General features: G+C 34.3%; 1 protein-coding gene across 1 annotated transcript in view; it reads left to right on the forward strand.

The window, feature by feature from the left end:
- DPY19L1 (dpy-19 like C-mannosyltransferase 1) overlaps positions 1-27,220 on the forward strand; it is a 93,024-nt gene that overhangs the window by 42,064 nt on the left and 23,740 nt on the right. Inside the window, exons 8-14 of the mRNA XM_055590425.1 lie at positions 9,231-9,322; positions 11,554-11,653; positions 13,892-13,969; positions 19,509-19,595; positions 21,724-21,783; positions 22,324-22,404; positions 25,614-25,715. Coding sequence (XP_055446400.1) covers positions 9,231-9,322; positions 11,554-11,653; positions 13,892-13,969; positions 19,509-19,595; positions 21,724-21,783; positions 22,324-22,404; positions 25,614-25,715 — 600 coding nt within the window. The remainder of the gene's footprint in view (positions 1-9,230; positions 9,323-11,553; positions 11,654-13,891; positions 13,970-19,508; positions 19,596-21,723; positions 21,784-22,323; positions 22,405-25,613; positions 25,716-27,220) is intronic.

Raw genomic sequence — 27,220 nt, forward strand, 5'->3', positions numbered from 1 at the left:
TAACTCTTTGCATGAGGTGGCCAAAGTATTGGAGTTTCAGCCTCAGCATCAGTCCTTTCAATGAACACCCAGGAGTGATCTCCTTTAGGATGGACTGGTTGGATCTCCTTGCAGTCCAAGAGTCTCTCAAGAGTCTTCTCCAACACGGGGTTATTAATTTTTGATCATACATTTTTCTAATAATTTTGATACTCTTGTAGCATGAACATCTTTCTTAGCAGTCTTTTCAGTTTTTAGCAATGAAGTAGACAGTTCAGTTCATTTTTAAGGTTGATAGATTTTTTTTTTTTTAACACTTTTCAGCTACTTGGGATATTGAAACATACCTAGGGATTACTTTCTACTTAGGAAAAGATTAAATGAGATTAGAATTAAAACTGTAGGTTTCCTGAATTAGTTAAGTAAATAATTGTACTTATATCAGTGATTGTAGCTTTAAAGTATATAAGTGACCATTTTGAGTAATGATATTAATTGAGAACATAAACTGTAGTTTTGGATAAAATAATTGTGAGATCACAAGTAACTTAAAATGATTTTATTATAATTTTTAATTTATTTTGGTTTTCAGATTGTAAGATTTTCAGACCCTTGTTCTCTTCTCATTTTTAAAAGTGTTGTTTAAAGTACATAGTTTTTATATGGGGGGGGCGGGGCACAGCATCTACTCTGGTTGTAACTATTCATGTATTTAGTGAACTTTTCCAGAGAATCACAGTGTGTGTCGCACTGGAATATCTGGCCGTTTTCTAACTGGTACCCTTCTTTCTTAGAAGAGTTATTTAAATCATGTGAGTGAGTGGTTTATGTGCCAAAAAACAGTTGTGAATTGTTTTCTGCTTTTAAGTTCTATTTGCATTATTTAATTTGTTCTGTAATTGAGTCTAAGATAGTATTTTTGTTTTCATTGTTGTGTCATTTAGTTTCTAAGTCATGCCCAGCTCTTTTGCAACCCCATGGACTATAGCCCACCAGGCTCGTCTGTCCACAGGATTTCCCAGGCAGGAATGCTGGAGGAGTGGGTTGCCATTTCTTCATATGATGTACTTTCTGAAGCATTCCTTTCTCAGATGGTTTTACAAGGGGAAATTTTTGCTTTAATAGAAGAACTACAAATTATGTAGCATAAATGATTAATCAAATTATTTAAAAGGAAAATTTAAAACCCTCAAATCTGAAAAATGTGAAAACATAATAAAGAAGCTATTAGTGACTCATAGTAATGATCAGTAATATTGAGGCTATATATAAAATTATTTTATAATAAAAATTATGCAGATGTTTTATCAAACTTTTTAATTAAATGTTAATTCTGTTCCTATTGAGAATTTTTGCTAAGATGAAAACTAACAGTTTTGCTTTGCTTTTAAAATGTTTTCTTATTATAAGATATTTATAGCATTGGTTGATTTTTAGCATGCTAATTGAAAAGCATTTAGATGGATACATTAAAAAACAAACTAAATGCAGTACTTTTCTCCAGTTTTTGACTGTTAAAAATTCATTTTATGTGAAATAGGTTTGTTTAGCTTTTTATGATGAGATCTTTTCTTGCCAACTTAAGGAACCTTTTCTCTTTTCCTCTTTCTTCCTCCCTTTCATTTCTAATGATGGTAAGGACATTTGTTCTGGGTCTTGTGTTTATGCAACTCATTTAAAACAACATATATAGTCAAATCACTTTGCTGTATAATAGGAATTAACAACACTGTAAATCAACTATACTTCAAAAAAATAAATAGGGAAAAAACAACAGCAGCATATACTGAGGGTGTACCCTATGTCAGGATCTGTAGAGGCTGCAGATGTTTCAGTTAGTAAAACAAAGGTCCCTTGTGGATGTGAAGGTGGAACAGTCTTCTGCTAAAGGTGGGGGGTTGCGGGGGTTTCCTGATTTATTTGGGGAGAAGCAAGGAGGCCATTTTGGAGGAGCAGAGAGTGGAAGGTATAAGGCCAGACAGTGAAAGGTGGAAGGTGGGATGTGGAAAGAGCTGATTCTGTAGTCCTGTCAGTGATTGTAAGGTTCATTTGGAGCAGATGGAAAGGCCATGGAGGGTTACCTGCAGACCAGTGACATGATTTAAATATTTTTTACATTAATTTCGTAGATAGTGTAAGTGCAAGATGTATTATTTATTCAGGCAATTGAGTGCTGTGTGTATTTGTGAGACTTAACTCCAAAAGTCTATAAACAGAGTGCGTGCTAGTTTTAGTTGGAGATGAATCTGTTGATGTAGTTTGAAGACTAGTAATAGCTTCTAACGTGGCAGAAAACCAGCCTCCCGCATCTTTCACGCCCTGGCCCTTCCTGCGTCTCTCCGCTCTAGGGCATTTTCTTCTTGCCTCGGCCCTGCTGTCCTTCCTTTCTCTAGTTCCCAGAAAGGACTGCTCCTTTTCCTGTCTCAGGGCCTTTGCACATGCTCTCTCCTGTGTCCTGCATGTTTCCCTCTCCCTGTGTCTCCTAATCTATGCCTGGTTAACTCCTAGTCATCTTTCATAGCTGGATGTTTCAGTTTGGGTTTTGGTGGTGTTCTTCATTTCTTCCTGCAGATCTGGGTTTCCATCTGGTGTAATTTCTCTTCAGTCTTAAGAACTTTATTTAGCATTGTGGTGCAGATCTGCTGCCAATAAGTTCTCTTAGCTTTTGCCTTTCTAAAAACATCCTTATTTTCCTTCATTATTTTTTAAGTGCTTTTTTTTTTTTTTTTTTTTTTTTGCTGGATAAGAATTCTGGGTTGAAAGCTTTATGCTTAAGCTCTTTAAATGTCATTCTTTGTCTTCTGACTTCCATTGTTTGAAAAGTCATCTATCACACTTACTATTGTTTTCTATAGTGATTTGAAGCTTTCTTTTTGTATTTGATTTCTCTTGGTTTGATGGTGATGAACTTAAATGTGGTCTTCTTTGTATGTACCCTGCTTAGATTTCACTGAACATCTTTGTTCCGTGGGTTGATTTTTTAAATTGGTTTTTAGAAAACTTTAGCAAATATCTTTTGTTCAGATACTTTTTCTTCCCTATTCTCTTTCTTACTGTCTTTGAGGATTCCAGTTCCATGTATGTTCAGCTTTTGATGTTGTCCCACAGGCTTTTGGTACTCCCTTCATCTTTTTGTTCGTTTGTTTGTTTCTCTTTCTCTATTTGGATATATTATTTGTCCCTGAGTTCATTGATACTTTATTCTGATACATTGTCTACTTTAATGCCCATCTAGTGAATTTTTTATTTTAGATATTATAAATTTCAGTTTTTCCGAGCTTCTATTTCTCTGTTGAAAATTCCTATCTGTTCACCCATTTTATCCATCTTTTTCTGTAAATTTTTAAACCTAATGATTATAGTTAAATTCCCTGTCTGCTGATTCCAACATTAATATTCTCTGTGGATTTAAATTTTCTGACTAGAATTTACCTTTTGATTGTCGGTTATATATTTGATTTTACATGTCTCATAGATTTCTATTTAATGCAAGATATTTTGTATAACAGAATGATAAAGCCTGAATTAAATAATTGTTTTTGCTTTTTTTTTTTTCTTCCATCAGAGAGGGAATATCTTTTCCTGTGTTGGGCATGTAGGGTAGGGGCCAAGCGATTAGATCCCGCCATGAGTCTTGCTAAGCTGGGCAGTGCTGTAATTTTAATTAAAATTTTCCTCCAGTTTCAAATGAATAAAGCAAATTTCTGCCCTGTGGCTCACTCTCCAGTTTCCCAGATGCTCACTCCAGGGTATGATCTCTTTGGTCTTACAAGCAATTGAATTTGGAGGAGGTTAATTTTTAGCTTTTTAGTATCAGTCCATCACTGGATTCAACTTCAGCAGTTTTCTGGAAGCTAAACACAACATGAGATTGTGACTTCTCTCTGCCTCCTGCCTGTTCTTCAGTGCTGCTGCTTTTTTCAAGGTTTTTTTTTTTGATGTTGACCATATTTTAAAGTCTTTATTAAATTTGTTATGATATTGCTTCTGTTTTATGTTTTGGTTTTTTGGTCATGAGGCAGGTAGGATCTTAGTTCCCCAACCAAGGATAGAATCTGCACCATTGCATTGGAAAGTGGAGTCTTAACCACTGAACTGCCAGGGAAAGTTCCTGTTTGTCTCTGTTTCTTCACCCTAATCTGAATATTAAATTAGTTTAGTACTGTTTGTTGAAAAGACAATTCTTTTTCCATTGAATTGTACTGATGCTTTTGTCATTAATCAAGTGACTGAATATCGGTAGATTTGTTTTTAGACTCTCAAATCTGTTCCAGTTTGGCTGTTTGTCTTTAAGTCATTATCACGCTATCTTAAATATTGTAGCTTTAAAAGTTTGATATCTGGTAGTAAAAGTCTCTAACTCTGTTCTTTTCCAGTGTTGCTTTAACTAGTCCAGGTTCTTTGTATTTTCATATGAATTTTAGAATCAGTTTTCTATGATTCCTCCTTCCTTCAGCACATATACAGCCTGCTGGGACTTTAGTTATTGCCTTGCTCTCTAGATCAATTTAGGGAGAAGAGGCATTCTAAATATATCAAATCTTCCCATCTGTAAACATAACTATTCTTCATTTATATCAATCTTCTTCAATTGTTTCAGCAATGTTTTTTATATCGTAGATTTTTGTTAGATTAATTCCTAAGTTGTGTGTGTGTGTAGGCACACGTGTATTTTGGTACTATTCTCTGCCCTTTTGATGTGTCCAGTGTTCTGTATTTATTTCCCTCAGTGTTCTTTGAACACTGACTTTCTTGCACAAAAAGTTGTTTCAAAATCACTTAGTACTTTCCTGTCCCTAGATTTGGAATCAGCTATTTTCCAAGGAATCTTAGATCCTGCTGGTGGAAAATGGTATTTAGAGACCAAAAGCAGGGTGTTTAGTGTGCTTATTACTGCTTGGATGTAATCATTTTAGATTCTTTCAGCAAAAATCATTAATTCACATTGATTCCTCCATTAATTCTAATCTAGTAATCCAGTGTTATAAACTCTGCCTTCCCCTACTCCATATTTGTATCTTCTTCCTCCCCATAATGTAATTGTATTTACTTATTTGCTGTATTCTGTAGTATATACAAAATAATTTCAGAATTCGTACACTAATACAATTACTAACAACAAACCTACTAAGTAAAGTTTAAGATTTCTTTGCTCTTCTTTGTTTCCTAAGATCATATTCTGCTAAGGAATACAGACTTCAAAAGTAAAATAGCTCAATATATACCTAAATTATTTTTGCTTCTCTGTTAGGTTACCATTCAGTGCAGTTGGAATCATTTGTTTCATTTTATATTTATATTGTGTTTGTGTCATGACTAATACTTTCATACTGTATACAGAATATTGAGCATGTTGATAATAACCTTGAATAGTTTAGTTTACAACCACATAGTAAAGGTGGTAGAGTTGCTAACACCTTGTCAGACATTTTTTCTATGTTTAAATAAGTAAGGAAAGGTCAGGTTTGAGTTATTGCTACAAAGGATGGAGTCATGAAGATGTAAGTTATTGCTTATCCAAAAAAGCTGACTCATTTCACAAAAGTTTTTTTGCAAACTTTATATAGGATATATATGTATATATATATCTTTATGTAGGATATAAACTTTATGTAGGATATGCTGTTATCCTAGAAGATCAGAGACAAAAATAGATAAACATTTCTTTCCATAGAGCCAGTAGAAATACTTTATTAAGATAGTAAGGGCTTCCCCGATGGCTCAGTGGGTAAAGAATCTGCCTGCAATATAGGGGACATGGAAGACCTGGGTTTGATCCCTGGGTTGGGAAGATCCCCTGGAGGAGGAAATGGCAACTTTCACCTGAAAAGTCCCACAGAGGAGCCTGGCAGGCTACAGCGCACAGGTTCTTGAAAAGTGGAACATGGCTGAGTGACTAAGCACACACACAAGCACACAAAGCTTGTTAATAGCAATTATATGTCACTGAAGCATTAATTTTTGTGTAAGCAAAAATTATATTACAAATTCAAATTGATGTATGTATCAATAACTGATGGTTCAATTGGGCAGTATATCAGCACATGGTACAGAAAGAGATAAAACCTACCTGACTTATAAAGGTGCAGTCCCACCAGCCTCATAAAGCCAATGCCAAGCTAAGGGTCTGCTTAAACAATGGGACTGCCCAGATAACATCAGCTAGATGATGTTGTGTGGCTGCTGCATTTTTTGTTGCATCCAGCATTTTTATGGTTGACATCTGGGTAGTTGAATCCTTAAACCTATACTGTTCTTAGAAAAGGAGTAGCCAAACCCATGGAGGTCAGGAATCATTTTGGAATCACTTGTATAGTGTTTACTATTGTAGCTAATACAACAGCGCAGCAGTCAAGAGGTAGGATCGTTGTTTTAAGCTCAAACCTTATATATTAACTCTAATTAAAACTCTTGGAACAAGCCTTAAACATGATCTATTTGATAGTAATACTGACTATAAGTTAAAATTGACTAGTCAGTTCTATTTCTATTTTTAAATTATGAAAAGAAATCAGTTAGATTATGCTCAGATCTCTAGTAGTATAAGTCAACTATTTGAAAAGAGAGGTTGAAAAATGAAGCTGTTTATTGCTGACATTCCTTTGTTTTTGATTCTTGAGTACATGACTAAAAGATTTAGCCCTTACCAAGCCAAATAGATTAAAAATTATGTAGTGGATGAGGACAGTTTAAACAGTGCAAGATTCTTTTATTGAATTTATTTTCACAATTAAAGAATTTCTTATTCTTTGTCAGAGTGCAGAGTACTTTTTTGTAATCCTTTTTGAAGCAGTTCACGTGTATATTTCCTCCTTTAATTCTTATATTTCAACCTATAAAGAGAATTATAGATTTTTATTTTCCACTTAAAATTATAGTTAAATAAAAATACCTATTTATTGTTACTTAAGGTATGATTAAGACACATCTTTTTTAAAAAAATTTTCGTATTATATGGTATCATTTGGATCAGCAGTTATAACATGTTTCAGATTTAGAAAAGCACCCTGTGTTATTGGAGAAACAATAAGAAACATGTTCACATACATTTGAATTCATTCACTCTTAACATTTTAGAAGGAGAAAACCTTGCTCTTTGTTATATTTATAATTGAGCTTTCTTATCCATACTTTACAGAGGATGTAATTGAGTTTTAGCAAACTGAGTGACTATTGCTATTAAGAGAAATGAATTTCTAAGAGATGACAACATAGTTGAATTTAGTAATGAAATAAATGTGGGTGAACAGTCTAAGGAAAATTTTCAAATTGTGTACTATATAGTTTAAATATTTTCTTACTGGTTTTTGCATAGAGATTGGTAGCTTTATAAATTTTGGTTATATATTTCTTCTATCAATCATACTGAAATCTCTAATAAACTAATTTAATAAACTAACATTTTTTAAAATTGTATCTCAGCAAACATGCATTTTTAAAGACTTTCAATCTTTTCATATTCTCTTGCATGTAAGTTCATTTAAAAATATATATTTATGTTAATTTCATAGCAAATGGTGAGTTATGGTAGAAAAAGAGAAATAAATTGATTCCAACTTTCTATAGGGGTAGTAGAGATATCTAATAGTCTAAAGCAGAGCTAAAATAAAGGCTTGTATCCATCATGATCTTTGTCATTGTATATAGTCCTTAAATTTACCCTGCTTGACTTGAAAGATGCAATGATTTCTTCTAGTGTGACTAGCTTAGTAGTAGTGACGTCAAATTGCTTTATATTTAATCCAGTGCTGTTTTCTTCAAACTGAAACATGGACTTATTAATATATTTAATATATATGCAGAAACATGATAGAGTACTAAAACTGGACTATTATATTATTTAATCAAATCCAAAGTTAGCTTTCAGAAAGGCTGATAACTATTTTGGAATTTCTGTTATTTTATTTGGTCTCCTGTACCACTTTTTATAAATACTTGGCAGCTCAGGTCAAAGAAGTAAAAACAAAAATGGAGTGCTCCTTTTAAGCGGTATTGTCAATAAAAATACTAACAGTGATGCCCCCAGAGAGTTTTGAAATATTAGCTATAAATCAGTTCAGTTCAGTCCCTCAGTCATGTCTGACTCTCTGTGACCCCATGGACTGCAGCACGCCAGGCTTCCCTGTCCATCGCCAATTCCTGGAGCTTGCTCAAACTCATGTCCATCAAGTCAATGATGCCATTCAACCATCTCATTCTTTCCCCTTCTCCTTCTGCCTTCAATCTTTCCCAGCATCAGAGTCTTTTCCAGTGAGTCTGTTCTTGACCTGAACCAGATGGTCTCACCTAAGACCATCAGGTGGCCAAAGTATTGGAGTTTCAGCTTCAACATCAGTCATTCCAATGATTACTCAGGACTGATTTCCTTTAGGATGGATTGGTTTGATCTCCTTTCAGTCCAAGGGACTCTCAGGAGTCTTCTTCAGCACCACAGTTCAAAAGCATCAATTCTTTGGCGTTCAGCTTTCTTTGTGGTACGACTCACATCTGTACATGACTGTTGGAAAAAACAATAGCTTTGAATATACAGACCTTTTTTGGTAAAGTAATGTCTCTGCTTTTTAATATGCTGTCTCGGTTGGTTATAGCTTATCTTCCCAGGAGGAAGTGTCTTTTAATTTCATGGCTGCAGTCACCATCTTCAGTGATTTTGGAGCCTAAGAAAATAAAGTCTGTCGCTGTTTCCATTGTTCCCCCATCTATTTGCCATGAGGTGATGGGACTGGATGCCATGATCTTAGTTTTTTGAATGTTGAGTTTTAAGCCAGCTGTTTCACTCTCACTTGCATCAATAGGTGCTTTAGTTTCTCTTTGCTTTCTGCCATAAGGGTGGTGTCATCTGCATATCCGAGGTTATTGAACTAGTTATGAATAGTTTTGCTGAAATTCATGTGAAAGAAGACAAACTATAGTTAATTTTCATAGTCAACTTAAATGTAGTGTTTTTAGTTTGGGCAGAACATTTTCTTGCTGGTGCTTTCCCTCTGTTCCTTTTAAGCTGCAGGTGAAGCTTTTTAGGACTTTGCTGTTGACAATTTATGATGTTACTGTTTCATAAGGTCTTATGCCATATGTGCCTTCCTCCTAATTTGGCTGTTGGTAAAAATGTTAGTATCAATAGTTTGTTTTCTGGCACACCATTACATTGTGAGAAAAGCTTAATAGCAACTTTCAGTTGGTATGTCTTACTCAACACATTTAGCAAAGTTACCATACACTATGAATTTGTTTTTTGGTTGTTTTTTTTTCAGTGTACCCGTGTGATGTGGACACCTCCTCTCCGTGAAAGCTTCTCATATCCATTCCTTGTACTTCAGATGTTGCTTGTGACTCACATTCTCAGGTAACTTTGACTTATCTTTAGAGGTTGTTATTTGTTTTGCATTGAATAACTTAAGCTGGAATTTTTAAAACTTCCATTATGAAAACAATGTAATAAAATAATTAAGATGATGCTGTTGCTAGGTTGCTTTCATAAAGGTATTTTAAGAATATAACTTCAAAATATATTACTACCCAAAATGTTTTCTTAATCTGCCTTCTAGTCTTCTTTCCTTTAATTAGTGATCCACAGATATGCCGGAGGAGCAACAAGTCTGCTTCTGCTTCTGCCATCTCTGCTTTCCCAGGTCATTTTCTGCCACCACAGCAGCCTTCCAAAAATAGGAAGAAGTGGGGAAGCTGGTGGCAGTAGGGTGTATCCTACACAAGAACAGTTCATAGAATACGTGTGGTCAGGAACTGTCGTATGTGTAGTTCTTCTTTCTACGTTTGTTTAGCATCCCTGAGAACTGAATAGCAGGGGTAGAAAGAAACCTTCTGAGTAGATAAAGATATGCTAGGAGAATTCCTGCTAGAAACGCAGGATTGGATTGGGCTCATCCCTGTTTCTCTGGCCCTCAGTTAGAGACCTAATAGAGATGCAGGCACCACACTGGTAGAGAGTTTAAAGGAGAATAGTTTCTTCCCCTTCTACTGAAAGATACAGAATTTAGACGGATGCTGCCTTGTTTCAGAGGGTGACGATAAAAGAAAATGGAGTGTAGGAAACAATAGAACAAAGCATGATGAAAATCTGAAGATGACTCAGACTAGTCTTAACTCTGTTCAATGCAGAATTTAGGAGAACTGGTTGACGTCTGTTACATCAAACCCTTTGGGTGATCCATTTCCCCATGATGAGCTTGGCAGGAATAGAGCCATTATGTGGCTTTGTCTCTTAGTGTTTTTAGACCGGCCTTTCACAGAATATGGGATGGGTGGCAGCTTTTGTATTAGCTCTTAAAGTCTTTGCAGCTCCAGTCTGATTGCTCTGCCTTAAATTCCTCTTTTATTATGGAAATTAGAGCTTCTTTAGCGTCTTCAAGTAAGCTGAACTATGGATTCATAACCTTTAGTTCTGGTGCATGGTGATAGACATTTCCTTCTCAAACACTTTGGGAAGAAGTGATGTGCTGTATGAACACCTGATTCTCCACTGCACGTGCTGTGTCTCCACAACCACACTCTTGATCTTGGTTTTTTTCTCTAATACAGTGCACACAGTAGACTGCCCATCAGTCTCTATTTTCTGCTTTTCACCTACTTTTCTGCTTCTGTCTTAAATCCAGTGCTGGCAAACTTTTTCTTCCTCTGATTCCCTTGCTAATATGCTCTGATTGTCCACAGCTGCTCAGATCAGAGATCCAAACGCCCCCTGCCTTTGCCTCCTCTTCTCTTTTCTGTGTCCTAGTCATGCAGGACCCAGCTTTTATCTCATCTCCTCCAGGAAACCTCTATCAGCTGCTCAGCCCATATCCTAAACACTTGCTTGCTTGTCTGCAGAATACTTATTGCTTAGAATCTGCTACTTCTGTGATTTTTTTTTCATAGACATCATCTATCTCTCCAAATTAATCTATTGAATGCAGCTTTACATATATATATTTGGTTGTGAATTCACCAAAATATAGTTTGAAAAAACTCAGCAGATACACTGACTCTGATTTCCCCCTCTCCCCTTTGGAAACTTTGTTTTTTTACAGTTATTGCTGTTGTTTAGTCTCTGAGTCTTTCTGACTCTTTTGCAAACCCATGGACTGTAGTCACCAGGCTTTTCTGTCCATGGAATTTCCCAGGCAAGAATATTGGAGTGGGTTGCCATTTCCTTCTTCAGGGTATCTTCCCAACCCGGAGATTGAACCCGTGTCTCCTTCATTGGCAGGTGGATTCTTTACCGCTGAGCCACCTGGGAAGCCCTTGTTACAGTTATACTGGGTATTTACTTTTCATAGTAAGTTGTTGTAATTGGGTGTCAGTAGGCATAATTTTTAATCCATTGGCTCATTTTATATGTTACAACCAGATTGTGTTTAGAGATTCTAATTTGTAGCAGTTTGGAGCCATGCTAGAATGTTTTCTGGTTATGTGTGTCTGTTAATCACTCAGTCGTGACTGACTGTATGCAACCCCGTGGACTATAGAGCCTGCCAGGCTCCTCTGTCCATGGAATTCTCCAAGGAATAATACTGGACCGGGCTGCCATTTCCTTCTCCAGGGGAACTTTTCTGGTTAAACTTATTTTATCTTTTTAAGGGCTACGAAACTTTACAGAGGAAGCCTGATTGCACTCTGCATTTCCAATGTATTTTTTATGCTTCCCTGGCAGTTTGCTCAGTTTGTACTTCTTACTCAGGTAAGGTGCTTATATTTTTAAACTGAATTAAGTTTAGTATATTTGATTATAAGAACTTAATTATCTAAAATTCTAGAACTGATACGTTACATGATTCTAAGTCCTAAAATGTTCTTTTCAGTTGATATTTTGAAAGAAATTTCAAGATAGGGCAATAAATAAGATTTATTTATTAGTGGATATTGAGAGTGGGGAGTAGAATGTGTGCTCATTTCTCCCTGCACCCACTACTTTGATTTTTTCTTATACTGGCCTTATTCCTATTCATAGAAAGCAACTTGAGTTGCTTTTAAATGTCCTTTGAAATGTCTTGCTTGAGAAAGGAAGTCAAGCCTGGATTTGAGACCTAACTCTGTTCAGTAGCTTCTTAGTTGGACAGACAGCCTAACTTTTCTTAGTTTCAGTTTTCTCATATATGAAGTAGAGAAAATGAAATAACCTACTGAATTGGGTTGTGATTAGGATCAGATGGGGTCATGTATGTATTATAAGACTCCTAACACATTACCACTACTTAACAGGATGTCAGGTTGGCTGTTTCTATCTTCTTTTTTTTTTTTTTAAGAGAAGCTTGGAATAAGTGAAAGTGTTAGTCGCTCAGTCGTGTCTAACTCTTTGCGACACCATGACTGTCGCCTGCTGGGCTCCTCTGGCCATGGAATTCTCCAGGCAACAATACTGGAGAGCACAGCTATTCCCTTCTCCAGGGAATCTTTCCAACCCAAGGATCGGACCTGGGTCTCCTGCATTTCAGGTGGCTCTATTTGTACTTAATTCTTTATTTGGTCTTACCTTTTAGACTCTCTTGTCTTCTTTAGTTTGTTGACATTTTAAATGTTTCTGGTTTAAAATGTCCCTGAGGGTCACTCCTTAAAACCCAGTAGGCCTGTTGTGTATTGCTTAGCCCCTGAAATGGAAAGGGAGAGCTCCTACCCTCCCGTTGGTGGAGATGGCCAGCTTTATGTTTTTTATCTGGGGGGTGGGGAATGTGGGGAGTTGCATGGAGTGAGAGGAGGTAGTAATGTCCTTCTCTGTGGGGCTTACACGGAACAACAGCACGCTTGCCCACGGTTGTGTTGAATCAGTCACCCTTCAGCAATGATGTGTTCCCCATGGAGAGATCTGGGTAAAGGGAAGCATTGTTTTCTTGCTTTTAGGAAAATTTATTGTAGATTACTTGGAGATTAAAAACTTGATGAACAGAACTTAAGATACATGTTTATAAGTATTCAGCTATTTCGCTGTTTGTTTAAAATGTATTTGTGTAGTAAGAGAAGCATGGAATTTAATTTGAATTGCTTTTTCCATGAAGAAAGATGGAAAGACACTGTTTGAATACCTCTCTATTTTACTAAAAAACTGAAAGTGAAAGTTGCTTGGTCGTGTCCGACTCTTTGCAACCCCATGGACTATATACAGTCCATGGAATTCTCCAGGCCAGAATAGTGGACTGGGTAGCCTTTCCCTTCTCCAGGGGATCTTCCCAACCCAGGGATTGAACCCAGGTCTCCCGCATTGCGGGCGAATTCTTTACCAGCTGAGCCATTTTACTAAGAGGTACATTATTTACTCAATTTATTCATATAATCAATTAATTCATATGAATAACTCCAGTACTCTTAGAATTCTTGGAAAATACATTCACAATTTTCTTCAAAACTATTTAAAAATTAATACCTCTGTAATACAAGTACTTCTAGCTTGAAATTTGATAGATTTGATTATAGCCAACACTGGAATATTTGTACAAGTATGAAGGAGAACACTAATGGAGATACTTTTTAAGTGTGACTAACAAGCAGAACCTAATATATTTTTACACACACATGCATTAAATAATTATTTTTTAGCTTTTAATGTATCTTTCCCAGTTATGTATTAATTGTCACATTATAATTGCATTTTCATATTGTTTGAGCAAGGCACTTTGTAATTCTGCATGTCGGCAGTAGAGTCACTCTGACATTAAAAGGAGTATTGTTTTGGATAATCTGCAAAGCAGATAATTTACATGGTTAATTGAGAGAGAAGTGAATGGAAGAGAATAGTCAACCAATATTTGCTATATTAATGTATTTACCATGTTTAATAATAAATTAGCAGGCAAGAGGGAAACTAAAGAACTTTCTATATAAATACAAATTTGAGGCAAAATAAAGATAATTCCTTTCTTAATTTTTTAATCTATTCATTATATATGTATAATTTTAAATTTTCACATAACTTTTTAAATTTCAGATTGCATCATTATTTGCACTCTATGTTGTGGGATACATTGACATAAGCAAGTTACGGAAGATCATTTATATACACATGGTAATGATTTTTAAATTTGTTTTTTCCCATATATCTTGACCTTAAAACAAGCTCCTGATTAATATTTGATTTATTCATGGCTGAAACTGGTTTTAACATAGTTCCATAACTAAAACAAGTGTTAGTCAAAAACTGTGATATAATTAGCAGATCTTGTTTTAGATAGGCCACCCTGAAAATTTTATCTTGGGTCATATTACCTGATTTGAGTTTGTGTCCAACTTATACATTATCAGTAAAAAAGATAATTCGTGAAAGAGATCATGGAATGGTATATTATCCAGGAACCTTCTGTTAAAGTAAAGTGGTATATCCATTTATTGAACACCAACTATTGAGGCACATGGGACATATCAGTGAATAGAATTGCAAAGATCCCAGCATGTATGTGGATTACATCCTACTAGAGTAGAGGAAGGAGAGAAGACAGAAGATAAATAAGAAACATAGTAAATTGGTAAATTATATAGTATTTTAGAAGGTGGTATGGACTATAGAGAAGGATAAGCCATGATACCCCGAGGAGGTCAATAGGGCCAGCTGTCAGTGGATGGGAGATTGAGAAGTCAAATGAGGTGGTCAGGAGAGGTCTTACTGAGAAGAGGGGAGGGTAGTGGAGCAAAGATTGGAAGGAGGCGAGGGAGTCAGTTAAGTAGATATCATGGAGAATATTCCAGGTTGATGAAATAGAGCAGAGATCTTAAGGCTGGATGGTTGATTTTGAAGAATACTGATTTTTTTTTTAAATATTTGCCTTCTCCATCATTAATTCTTACAATTTTGTTTTCTTTTTCCTATAATTTTAATGTAAGTACAATATGCCATGGGTTTGTGCCAGTCTTAGCCTATCAATAACTGATTTTGTGGTTTGACAGGTACTTGTGGTTCTTATTATCATGACAAGATGCCTTTTAGCAATAATTACCAGGAAATTTTGAAAAAATAATCAAGGTTTATTACTTACAGGACCTGGAAATTACACAGCACATCTAGGACCATGCAGTTAGGTCATGGGGACAAGGGGAGGTATGGGAGAGGTAGGGAGCAAGCGTGCATCTGGGATTCTGCCTTTGTTGGCGTCTAGGATGAGGGCACAGGGTTTTGAGGGCTCATTCTTTTTGCTGGATTTAAAACATAAGAGTGGGAATTTAAATCACAGGAAGGGAAAGACTGGCCCAGAGGTCAGGTATTGAAATTAACAAAGATCTCTAAAACAAAGGAGCCTCAGTAGGGGCAGGTGACCTGACTTCATCTAGTCCTGTGGCTGGCAGTATGTTTATTCAAGAGATAGCCATATTTGAAGTGGATTGCAATAAAAGCTTAAGTCAGGCACTTGTATTACTAAAAAGAAAAAAAATCCCAACTATCAGGGTTTATACTACAGCCATATATTTTTTGTTCTCTAATAATTGGTACATATAAAAGGACATTTATAAGATAAATTATGGACAGAGTTATAAAATGAACAATAATGAGCCTACCCTCCAGCTGAAAACTGGAACCATCATTACTTTGAAGCCCTTGTGTCCTGAATATAGCCGCCTCACTTCTCTTGGAGATAACCATGAGCCTGACCTTTCAAATTATAATTGTTTTCCTTTATGACTTTACCATATGCATATGCTTATGCATAGATAATAGATTTTTATAATTAAGTTTTTATATTGTTTTTGAGGTTTATAAAATGGTTTCCTTTTTGTGTGAAATATGTTTTCACTCAGATTTCTGAGATTTGTATGTTACTGGAGTTCGGGCATTTTCTTTCTTTATGTTTCTTATTGTATAAATTAAGCACAATTTATTTATCCATGTTCTTATTGAAAGATGTTTAGATTTTTTTTCCTTTTATGAATAGTGCATTTTTCCACATACCTCCTGGGACATAAATATAGAATTTCTCTAAGCTATTTACCTTGTAGTAGAATTTTTAGGTGGTAAATTAAATACATGTTCAGTTTCACAATTTAATATTACATTGCTTTTCAAAAGTGATTAGATTACTTTGAACAATAACATGTAACAGTCCTTGTTATTCTGTATCTTTTTTTCTTTTTTAATTTTGTCAATCTGGAGAATATAAAATGGTATCTTATGACCTTAATTTACATTTTTCTCTGGTTTTCAGTAAAGTTGAACGTGTTTTGGTATGTTTATAGGCCCTTTGTCCTTTCTCTTTGTGTCATTCCTATTCAAAATTTTCATCAGTTTCTCTCTTATGTCCAAGAAAAAATGTCATTTGTTTTATTCACTGCAGTGTAATCCACTACTTTCATTATTTATTTTGATGCTTGAATTGTTCCTGATTTGACCGGCTACTTTCTGCTGGCTTCTTTGTCCTTTGTTCTCATTGTGCTTTGAGTACTTTTTCGAAGAAATCAGAAAGGCTCAGTTTCATCAAATGCTTTTCTACATCTGTCTAGAGATCCTGTGTATATTTTCCTCTTTAATATGTTGCTATGAAGAATTACATTGATTGATTTTCTGCATTAAGCAACCTTGCTTTTCTGAGCTAAGCAAAACTATATATTCCTGGATTCATTTACTATTATTTTGTTAGAGTTTCAAATCTGCGCATGAATGGGATTGGAGAGTACTTATCCTTTTTCACACTTGATTTTTTTCCCCCAAAGTGTTTAATATGCTTTTTTTATATTGCAGTAAAAATTAGAATAAGTGTTAAGCCCTTAGTCTGTATAAGCAGCTATGGATGAGGACTTTGACTTAAAGTTATAGTTTTAAAAGTACTAATATGACACAGGCTTAGTTTATAGTAGAACCTATCTTGGGTAAATGATACATGCTTTATCATGTCACTTACTAACTATGGAATCAGTTACATACTATGGACTATCTTTGCTTTCCAAACTCCTAAATCTCTGTAGTTACATAAAGGAAAAAAATATGAAATTTCCTCCAAAATGAATTTTTTCCATTTTTTATTATGATAAAATAATATCATACACATAAACTTTACCATCTTAATTGTTTTAGGTGTACACATCGGTGATATTAAGTACATTCTTATTGTTGTGCAAACATCACCACCATCTATTTCCACAACTCTTAATCTTGCAAAATGAAGCTCTATACCTTGTAAAGTTATAACTTCCTATACTCCTTCCCCCCATGTCCCCCCAGTGCCCTGGAAACCCTCATTCTGCTTCCTATGTCTATACTTTTAACTACTCTAGGTACCTCATATAAGTGGAATCATGTGGTATTTGTCTTTTCCTGAATGGGTTATTTCACCTGGCATAAATGTTCTCAGGGTCCATCCATGCTGATGCAAATGGCAGGAACTTCTTTTTTTATGGCTGAGTTTTGGTCTATTGTGTATATGCCACATTTTCCATATCCATTCATCCATCAGTGGAAACAGGCTATTTCCATGTCTTGGCCATTGTGAATAATGCTGCAGTGGACATGGGAGTGCACATATCTCTTGGAGATCCTGTTTTTGTTTCCTTTGGGTATATGCCAGGGGTGGGTTTTCTGGGTCATATGATAGTTCTATCATAGTTTTAATTTCTTGAGGAACTTCCATACTGTCCTCCATAGTGTACCAACTTACCAGTAGTGGGAAAAAGGGCTTTTTATTCTCAACATCCTCACCAATACTTATCTCTTGGCTTTTTGATAATGGTCTTTCTAACAGGTATGAGATTATGAGGTAGTGTCTCATTGTGGTTTTGATTTGCATTTACTAATGATATTGAACACCTTTTCCTTTGATATTATAATAGCATTTGATAAATCAACATCTGTTTCTGATTTTTAAGATCTTAATTAAATGAAAACAGATGGGTGTTTCATTGAACTTTTGATACATACATGTACTTTAAGCCAAAAGCTAGTATCATGCAACATGATGAATCAATAAAACTATTCCCATTAATGCCAGAAATTTAAGAAATATGTCTTCTGCCACTCTTAACATTGTTGCATAAATATTAACTAATACAACTGACTAAAAAATAAGAGTCTCAAATAGAAAAGGAAGATATAAAAATATCATTGTTTGTAATTGATATGCTTCTGAATATGTAAAAAACCCAAATTAATAAAGTAATTACTACTAGAAACAATGGAAGTTTATATTCATTTATTCATATGTAACATAATTTTTCTAAATATAAAAAATCAGAAAATATGAAAAGATTTATGATATAATAGCAGCACAGATAATATACTTTGAAATAAACTTAATAGGCAGGATCTATATGAAGAAAACTTTACACCCTTGATGTATATAAAAGAAGACTTAAAGAAATGGAAACAATGTGTACTATTTTCAAATCTAAAGATTTGATAGTGGGCAGATGTAGCTGAAATATAGTGTAATGTACATTGTAGGATACAGCAATTTTAATACAAATGTCATTTTTTCAAATTTAGGCTGATTATAAAATTTTTATATAAATTTTATGTATGTGGATCAAAAATAAAACCACTGAAAGAAAGCATGGATTATTTTATTTTTAAAGGCTTTTCTTATAATGGAGGTAAATTCTCAAGTCTTACAGGAAATGAACGATAAACTGACTAATGTAAAAATTTAGGAAACAGTTATAATAAATATCACAAACAAAGATAAAAATGAACTGGGAAAATATTTGTAATATGTTTGCTTTGTAAGGAGCCATGCTGTATAATATATGAAGGAGTGCTTAAGAAAATACAAAAACCCAATAGAAAAGTGGACATTAGGAGTAGGAAATTCATACACACACAAAACAATGTAAGTAGTAAATAGAAGAAAAGAAGCTGTATGTCTCATCCCTAAGAATGGAAAGGTGCATAGGAAAAAATGAAACAATGAAGCAACCTTTTTTTTTTGTTGTTAGATTGGCAGATATTTAAAAAGAATAATGCATGATACTGGTAGGAGTGTGTATCAGCAGGAACTCTCATACCCTACTGGTGGAGAGTATGATATTTTTGTATGGAAATTTGTCAGTATTTTCTCAAATTTTAAAATGTTTGTATCCTTGACCCACGATAGTAATTCATCCCATAAATGTGTTGACATGTACTAATATATAAGATGGATACATAAGGATGTTTTCTCAGCAGTGTTTATAATAGGAAAAACAAAACTAACAGCAAGACAAAATTGGAAAGCACTTAAGTATTCAGAGTACTGGTTGCATAAATTATAGCGTATCGCAAGAGTAGAGTACTTTTTTCAGTTATTCAACAGAATGAATTAAATTGGTTTAAATTGATATGTACAGCTCTTTGAAACAAACTAAGAGTAAAAGCAAGCAGTAGCATAGCTTCTGGGCCAACTTTTCATTTGTGGTTTTAAAAAGTTATAAACTAGAATTTGTATATGTGAATGTAAGGATGCACAGGGAATTGGTGGTGGTGGTGATTTCTGGGGTTTTGAAGTGGGGCATAGAATGCGGGTTCTTTTCCTTGTATATTCCCTTTTGAACGGTTCAAATTTTGTTTATCATGGTCATGTGCAGTTTTCAGAATAAAAATCATTTTTTTTGGTTTTCTGTATGTTAATTATATTTTTCTTGGATTTTTTCAGATTTCTCTTGCACTTTGTTTTGTTTTGATGTTTGGAAACTCAATGTTATTAACTTCTTATTATGCTTCCTCTTTGGTAATAATTTGGGTAAGTGTTCCTTAAGTAAATGTCTGTTTTTGAAACTAATGGTTTACCAGTTTATCACTGGCTTGAGATTCATGAGGGATTATCTTTCAAGAACGGTTTCAAGTGTGTTACTAAATACATATAATGTGATAATGTATTTAAGTTCTCACTTCCAAAGAAACACAGCAAAAATTAATGCCTGAAAACATGGTGCTTTGCTTTGTACTCTCAATCTGTCCTTTCTCTCTAATCTTTCATGTCACCTAAATTTTGGCCCAGGGTTTATTTTAGAATGATTTCTATGCTCTCCTCTTTTTCTTGTTTCCTTCCCTCTTTTCAGAGTTTATTCTCTTCTTTCCCCACTTTGTCACCCCCTTTCCTTGTTTTGGCATCTCACAGCAGTCTCTCCTTCTTGTTCCACTGTGATCAGAGAGAGGCTTGAGGACTTGTTTTTTTAGTTTTTTCCCTTCATGTCAATTTGTATGACTTATTCAGATAATTTAAATCAGGTAATGAGTCAGTTCTATTTTTCTAGATCATTAAGAGCAGATGTAGATTATGGAGAGACAGTCTTAAGGAATTAGGGTAACAGGTCATCTAAAACCTTCTGCCACTTTTGTTAGAATGACTTTCTAAATATAATATGTCTCTCTAAATTTAAAGACTTGCAGAGGTGGTTACTCCTTTTTTTTGTCAATGGATTTCTCTGTTACAATGTTTTGCATACCTAAGAGGAAAGAAAATATTCCTTATGTTTAACATACACGTGCTTTAGTTTTAGACTGGTTTCTTGGAGATGAAAGCATATTGCACTGTCTTAACTGAAATATATTCTACTTCTTGAATAGTCATTTAAGTAAGTCAGATCATTTTGTCTTTCTTGATTTCTAGAACCCATTAACAAATTTGGAATCTGCTATTTCTTTGTCCAATTTTACAAGTAACCTTTTTTAAAGATTCTGTTTTCCAAATACCTCTTCCCAGTCTAGACCACCATCCCTTTCAGGTTGTGTGACTTGAGTGTACTCCAGCACAGAAATGATTAATTAGCATGTGGTTGACACTTTGTTTTCAATAATGACTAAAAAACACCCCTCATTAACTGAATTGCTGTGCTTTGCTATTACTGATAGTTCTTACAGTCATGAATTCTGCTTGTAATTAGGAAATGTGACAGTGGACTCAATTCTATATTTACATGTGTACACGGAGAAGTCCTGGTATTACTCAGGGTGAAGTACATGACTGTTGGTACTTGTGTACAGGAAAGCCATTGAATGGAAGATTGCCTATCAATAAAATCTAATCTTAAGTACATATTTCAGGAAATTCTCTTCAGTTCTGTTGAACACCTACAGTGTGTTAGGCTTCCTACTGGGTGCTTGATATTGAGGTGTCTCTCAGGTATAGATTAAGCATTATGCATATTTCATGTAACAATATTTTGATGTATAAAAATAAATGATGGCAACAGGTGCAAAATGTATCATGTTTTTGTATATTTAACTATAAACGTATATTTAACTATAAATGTGTCTATTTTTAGTTATCACTTTGAAACCTTAATCGTAACACATTTTGCATTCTCAGATATTTGGAAACTTCTGAAAAGATTTAATTTGGGTTCATGTATTTATGTTTCGATCTCTAACTATATTTTTGCCAAGTTGGAAGTAGATTTAGATCTTTATAGATACTATGCTTTGGAAGTTTGTTATGTATCTGGAAAGAAATCAGATTTGGTTGAGAAGTATTTAGTTGGTTCATTAAAAACTCATTTATAGTTTATTCAAGGAGTTAGTAATATTTTAACTTAAGGAAAATCTTATAAGACACCTATCTAAAATTCGGAAATTATTTTATATTTCTTGGTTCTTAGGTAAATCAGAACCAGTCATAGAAGTCAATTATAGAAATTTACATATAGAGATTTTTCTTTCAACTTTACAAAGTGACTAACTGACCTAAAATATTCTGGACAAAACAGGGCTTCTTGAAATCAAATAAGCTTGTATTGATTCTATGTGAAACAATGAAAATTGTGCTGAATTTTAGATTTTGAGGGTCGTGTTATTTGTAAGTATTTTTTTGGTACCTGAATTTGTGTCTGTAATTGTTAACTTTATGCTATGTTATTTTCTCCATGCAGGGTTTACTGGCAATGAAACCATATTTCCTGAAAATAAATGTATCTGAACTTAGTTTATGGGTAAGAATCAATCTATTTGCATGTATACATTCTTCCTTCTCTAAAATATATCATTGGTTTTATGTTTTACTTTCAAGGAATTGATCTATATAATGCAGGAAGTCTAACAGTTTTATAACATATTAGGGCTCAATTTTAATGTGCCAAATTACTCTTTTCATGAAGCAAGATTAATATTGGATAGGTAGTTAAAGAATTTCAATTTTCGTATTTTATTACCTGTGCTTTTTCTGAGGAGCAGTACATGTGTAAGAAACTTTTAGTAGAAGGGGAATTTAACTGCAATTGCTGTGTAACTCTCCTCTAAAATATTAACTTTGATAAGAAGATTGTATATATTTTTCTTTCTGGTGACAGCCCTTGATTTTGAGGTAACATTCTTTATTTTAAGGTGCATGTGTTTCAGCATTTTCTCTTGGCTGTAGCAATAATTACTTCACGTGTGATTAAAGCATTTATTTTTTCTTCCTAGGCTATGTCTATGCACTGGCTGTATGATGCATTGGTTTAGTTTTGTTTTGCTATATTTTTCTTTTGTAGGTTATCCAAGGATGTTTTTGGTTATTTGGAACTGTCATACTAAAGTATTTGACATCTAAAATCTTTGGTATTGCAGATGATGTAAGTATATTTTTGCTTAAACTTGAAAGACTTGAAGTAAACAGGCTTAGAATGAATTACTAGAGTTGCCAAGTGCCACTATTTAATCTAAATTTTAAGGTGGGGTCTATTCACCTGTTATTTTATCTATCTAATAGAAAGTAAATGTGACTAAATATATAGTCTATTCTTCAAAATTAATTTTTGACACAGTCTCTTATTTTATTGGTTTTTCTAGATCACAAAGGTTTTAAAATTTTAAAGAAAGCTCTAGAGTCTTAAGCTCAAATTTTAAAACCTATGCAGTTATTTTCCTCTGGTTTCTTTATAATCCCCTTTTGCAATAGACAAAAACACCACCTTCAGAGCCTCTTAAATAATAAATTGTATTATAGACTCATTCTTTTTTTTTTCCTTCCAGTTTTCTGATTAGTGCTTATAAAAGGTTTATTTATAAGCTTTTATAGATGATTTAATCCAAGTCAGTCTTGTGAGAGACATTTTTATTTTTGCTATTGGTTTTACTTTCTTTGGTATTTGGGTAGGAGAGATAATAAAATGAGAAGAAGTCTGTTTTATAATTGCAAAAGATTCACCCTATCTGTAATTTGTCTATTTTATTTTGATATTTTGGTGAGCACATTACTTAAAAGAGGACACTAACCAACGTGCAAAGAGTAACGTAAACCACACTTTTTTTTTTTTTCTGTAATTTATTTTAATTCACTGTCTTTCTTGCTCCTGTAATAGATTTAAGTTGTGGTTTTGAAACTGAGTTCTGTGAAGTTCTGGGACTTCACAGGCTCTTTGCATCCAGGATACTCGAGCTTTAATCTCTTACATAGTGGACATCTATACAGGTTTTCATATGAACAACAGAATTGTTTGCTTAAAAAAGATTGAGAACCACTGGACTATTAAAGGGGTAGTCTACAATCTGTGGAAAGATATTTTAAAAGTTTAAAAGCATAGCCTAAAATGCATTTATTTATTCAGTCATTCAGTGTACCTGCTCTGGGCCTGGCAATCGAATGCATCAGGGGGATGATGTTTTTGCCTGGTTTTGGTTTCAAGGTAATGCTGTGCTTGCTAAAATTATTGGAAAATGTTCAATCTCCTGTTTTCAGTGAGAATTTATATAGAATTTATATTATTTCTTCCTTAAATGTTTGTTAGAATTTGACCATGAAATCTCAGGATCTGAAGTTTTGTTCATGGGAAGATTTTCTACTACAAATCCACTTTCTTTAGGAAGTTACTGGTAGTTTATATCTTTAGTAGAAACACACCCATTTCATATATATCATCAAATGGGTCATGTTTTTTAAAAATTATTATAGGATTCAGATAGTGAAAAAATTCTTATTGAAATTTTTTACATATATGTGAAATTGTCTTTTATGTTCTTTAATTTTCCTTCTTTGGATTTAGAATCAATATTATATTAATCTATAAAGAGGTGCTTTTATTTTTTGCTATGTTTTCTACTTTCTATTTATTATATTAATATTTCCAAAGTACCACTTTTTAAAAACTCCTCTTTGATTTTATTGTATTTTTCTTTGTAACTGAAATCTCTCATCCTCATTTCCTTTATTCTTATTTCTTTGGGATTGCTCTGAACCTTTTTCTGATGCTTGAGGGAAAATGCTTGGCTCTTTTGTTTTCACTTCTCTTATATTATGATAAACACATTTCAAATCTATAAATTTCCCTATAAGTAGTACCTTTTTTGCATCTTACAAGTGAACTATTTTGTGATTTTCTTTTTTAACCCAAAGATAAGTTTTATGTTATTCAGTTTATAGCTGAAAGGACTTTTAAAGTCTTTCTTAGTTTTTGTTTTCCAGTTTTGCTGCATTTGTGATTAGAAAAAAATAATTTGCATTGTAGAAATTCACATACCCAATAAATATTGTGAACTTATTTTTTCTTCCTAGAGACTTTTCCAATTGTGCTTTTATACACTTTGAATCTATACCATTCAGTGAAAAGATGTTTATGATATGTATAATCTTGCTTTGTTATTTATTTTATCAGCATATAATGTCATTTGTTGTCTTTTTCATGTGTTTTTGTTTGAATTTAGTTTTGTGAGACATTACATTTGCTAATGCAGGTTTCTGTGGTTCATTGTATCTGGTATATCTTGTTCTCTTTTTCTGCTTTTAGCCTTTCTGCAAGCTTTTAAGCATATCTTTTGTAGACAACATGATACTGAATTTTTTCCCTTAACTCTAATTGAGCATCTGTCTTTAATTAGTGAACTTAAGGTCTTCACATTTATGGCAGTTATCATTATTTTGGGACTTCTTTCTTTCATTTTATTGAGATTTTCCAACCATTTTGCTTTCCTTTTAGATTCTTTTCCCTTTCCTTGGATTGGTGGTTTGCATATGCATTGCATACTTTTAGGCCAAGGTATTCTCCCTATTGGTTTCTTAAACTTATTAGCATACATTTCTTCCCTACAAGACACAGCATTTGAGATTCTTCAGGATATCCCATCGCCATTGAGTTCCTATTCACTCCCCAGCCACCCCCCAACACTTCGTTTATGTATCGTTTAGCATTTTAGTCATGATTTGCTTTGGATATAATTTATCCCCTTGCCTACGGTTCTTGCTCTTTTAGACAATAATGAATTGAAACTTTGGCAAATGTTTTCTCATTTGTTAAATGAAAATAATTCTAGCTTCCTCATGTGGCTCGTTGTGGGAAGTAAGTGAGGTGATGTAAGTATGAACTTGGTGATATGTGAAGAATAGACAGATGCTAACTGTCAGTCAAAAGTTGTGTTTTATTCCAAGGTCTGCCTGTGGTCTGCTTCTTTCAAAAAGTCTTTTCAGTCTGCCTTTCAGAAATTCTGAATTATGTTTGTTTTTCTTTACTCAAAAACATGATGTCCCTTTGTGATTGCTGGATGTTACCAAGCCCACTGGATACCTTGTAGTGTATTTCACAAGGTTTAACACCTTGAGCAGGGAAAACTCAAGGGTAAAAGCCTGTGGAATGTTGTTGATGGTGCGTGGAAGGCAGAGTGTTGTTGGAGCTATCACTTGTCAGCCAAAGAACGGAGACTGTGAAATTGGAGGGTCCAAAAACAGCCGGGTGTTAGAACAGCAAGTTCTGCCATGCAATGGAAGCTGTTTTTAGGTACTGTTAAGATTGAAATGAGTTATAGCAATGTATGGCATAATCTAATGGTGCCTCCCTTTATTCCTTACTAGGCTCATATTGGCAACTTATTAACATCAAAATTCTTCAGTTACAAGGATTTTGACACTTTATTGTATACATGTGCAGCAGAGTTTGACTTTATGGAGAAGGAGGTAAGATGGGATTTATCATTTTCTTTCCTTAGGTTTTGGTCCATTCATTTTTCATAAAGGGTGCTCCTGTTATTCAGATTCTTACCTCTGTGCTCATATCTCAGTTTGAAGGAAAAGGAAAACCTTGCAGCTTAAACCAAGATGTTCCTGTTTACATTAGCACAGCCTCATGAAATATATGATTTCTTCTCATTTTGATAATTTAGAAACATGCATTCAGTCTAGCAATTGTTTTTAGGATGAGTAAACACAGAAGCATTTCAAGTTGCTTCCTTTCAAGGATAGTATTGATTCAGTGAAACTCTCAAGCTTTTCAGTTTCCACTTGCTTTGTGATTATTTGTTTGAATAATCTCATTGATTTGAAATATCATTGAATACAGGTTTTTCATTCCAACAACATTTGTCTTTCTAAAACTGTACTCGTGTGTTTAGAAGGAAATCTGAGAGTAGTTGAGTGGATTGTGAGACAGAAGTCTGCAGTATTACTTACGTTGTTGAGCAAGTGACTCTCATTCTTTGAACTGAAGCTTACTGGTTTCTGGTAGTATGCTACAAACAGATATTGTGAGAATGAAAGGAGATACATAGGAAATACCTTTGATATTTTAAGATGTTTCACATTAAATACATTTTGTAATACTTTATGAGCTAGTTTGGTTCAACAGACATTTGTATATATGTGCCTTTTGTGTGTATGTGTGTGTGTGTGTATACACACACACCACCCACGTGGCCCTGATTTATGAGGATATTTAATTATCTCTGAGACATTTTTCTTCAGGGCTGTGTGTGTGTTGTGTGTGTGTATGGAACTGGCCAACAGTCCTTTGCTGACACATTCATTTTCCCTGATCCCCACTGGGTCAGCCATTGAATCACAGATCAGTTGGAAGAGAGTGTGCCACATGGCAGATGGCTCTTTACTCCAGTGACTTATCAGTCTTCATTTCCTGTGTTCTGGCAAGTGGTTTTGACACATAATGGCTGATAAAAACTGTGCAAGTGATAATGTTGAGCCTGCTGAAAGAAAATAGGGATAAGTATCTTGCAAAACATTAAAATGCATGCCTATAGCAGATCAAGACTCCTTCAAGGAGATGGTAAAGGAAGTATAGGCATCAACAGAGAAATTAGGGCTCAGTGTAAATCCTTTAACATTATTGAAAATAAACATGTCATTACATAGCCTTGAGAGTATGAATCATCAGTTATGTAACAGAAGAAATAGTTTACTGAGGCACAGCATGGCTTCAGCCAATTTGAAGAAAATGGCAAAGCCATGTCCAGCCAGCTATTCTTCATCTCCATAGGTATCTTCACAGGGACTGTGCTGTAGAGACAGAGCACAGTGCAGGTTCAGAGAGAGGGCATCTGCTGCATGGTGGGAAGAGGGAACAATTTAACGCAATATCATACTGGTATGGAAAGACACTTAAGATGTATAATAGGGTAAGCAACATGCTGTGATCTTATTGAGCTATGATTAGCACACATAAAGTATCA

Source organism: Bubalus kerabau, chromosome 8 (assembly GCF_029407905.1).
Source record: "Bubalus kerabau isolate K-KA32 ecotype Philippines breed swamp buffalo chromosome 8, PCC_UOA_SB_1v2, whole genome shotgun sequence".
Taxonomy (NCBI): Eukaryota; Metazoa; Chordata; class Mammalia; order Artiodactyla; family Bovidae; genus Bubalus; species Bubalus kerabau.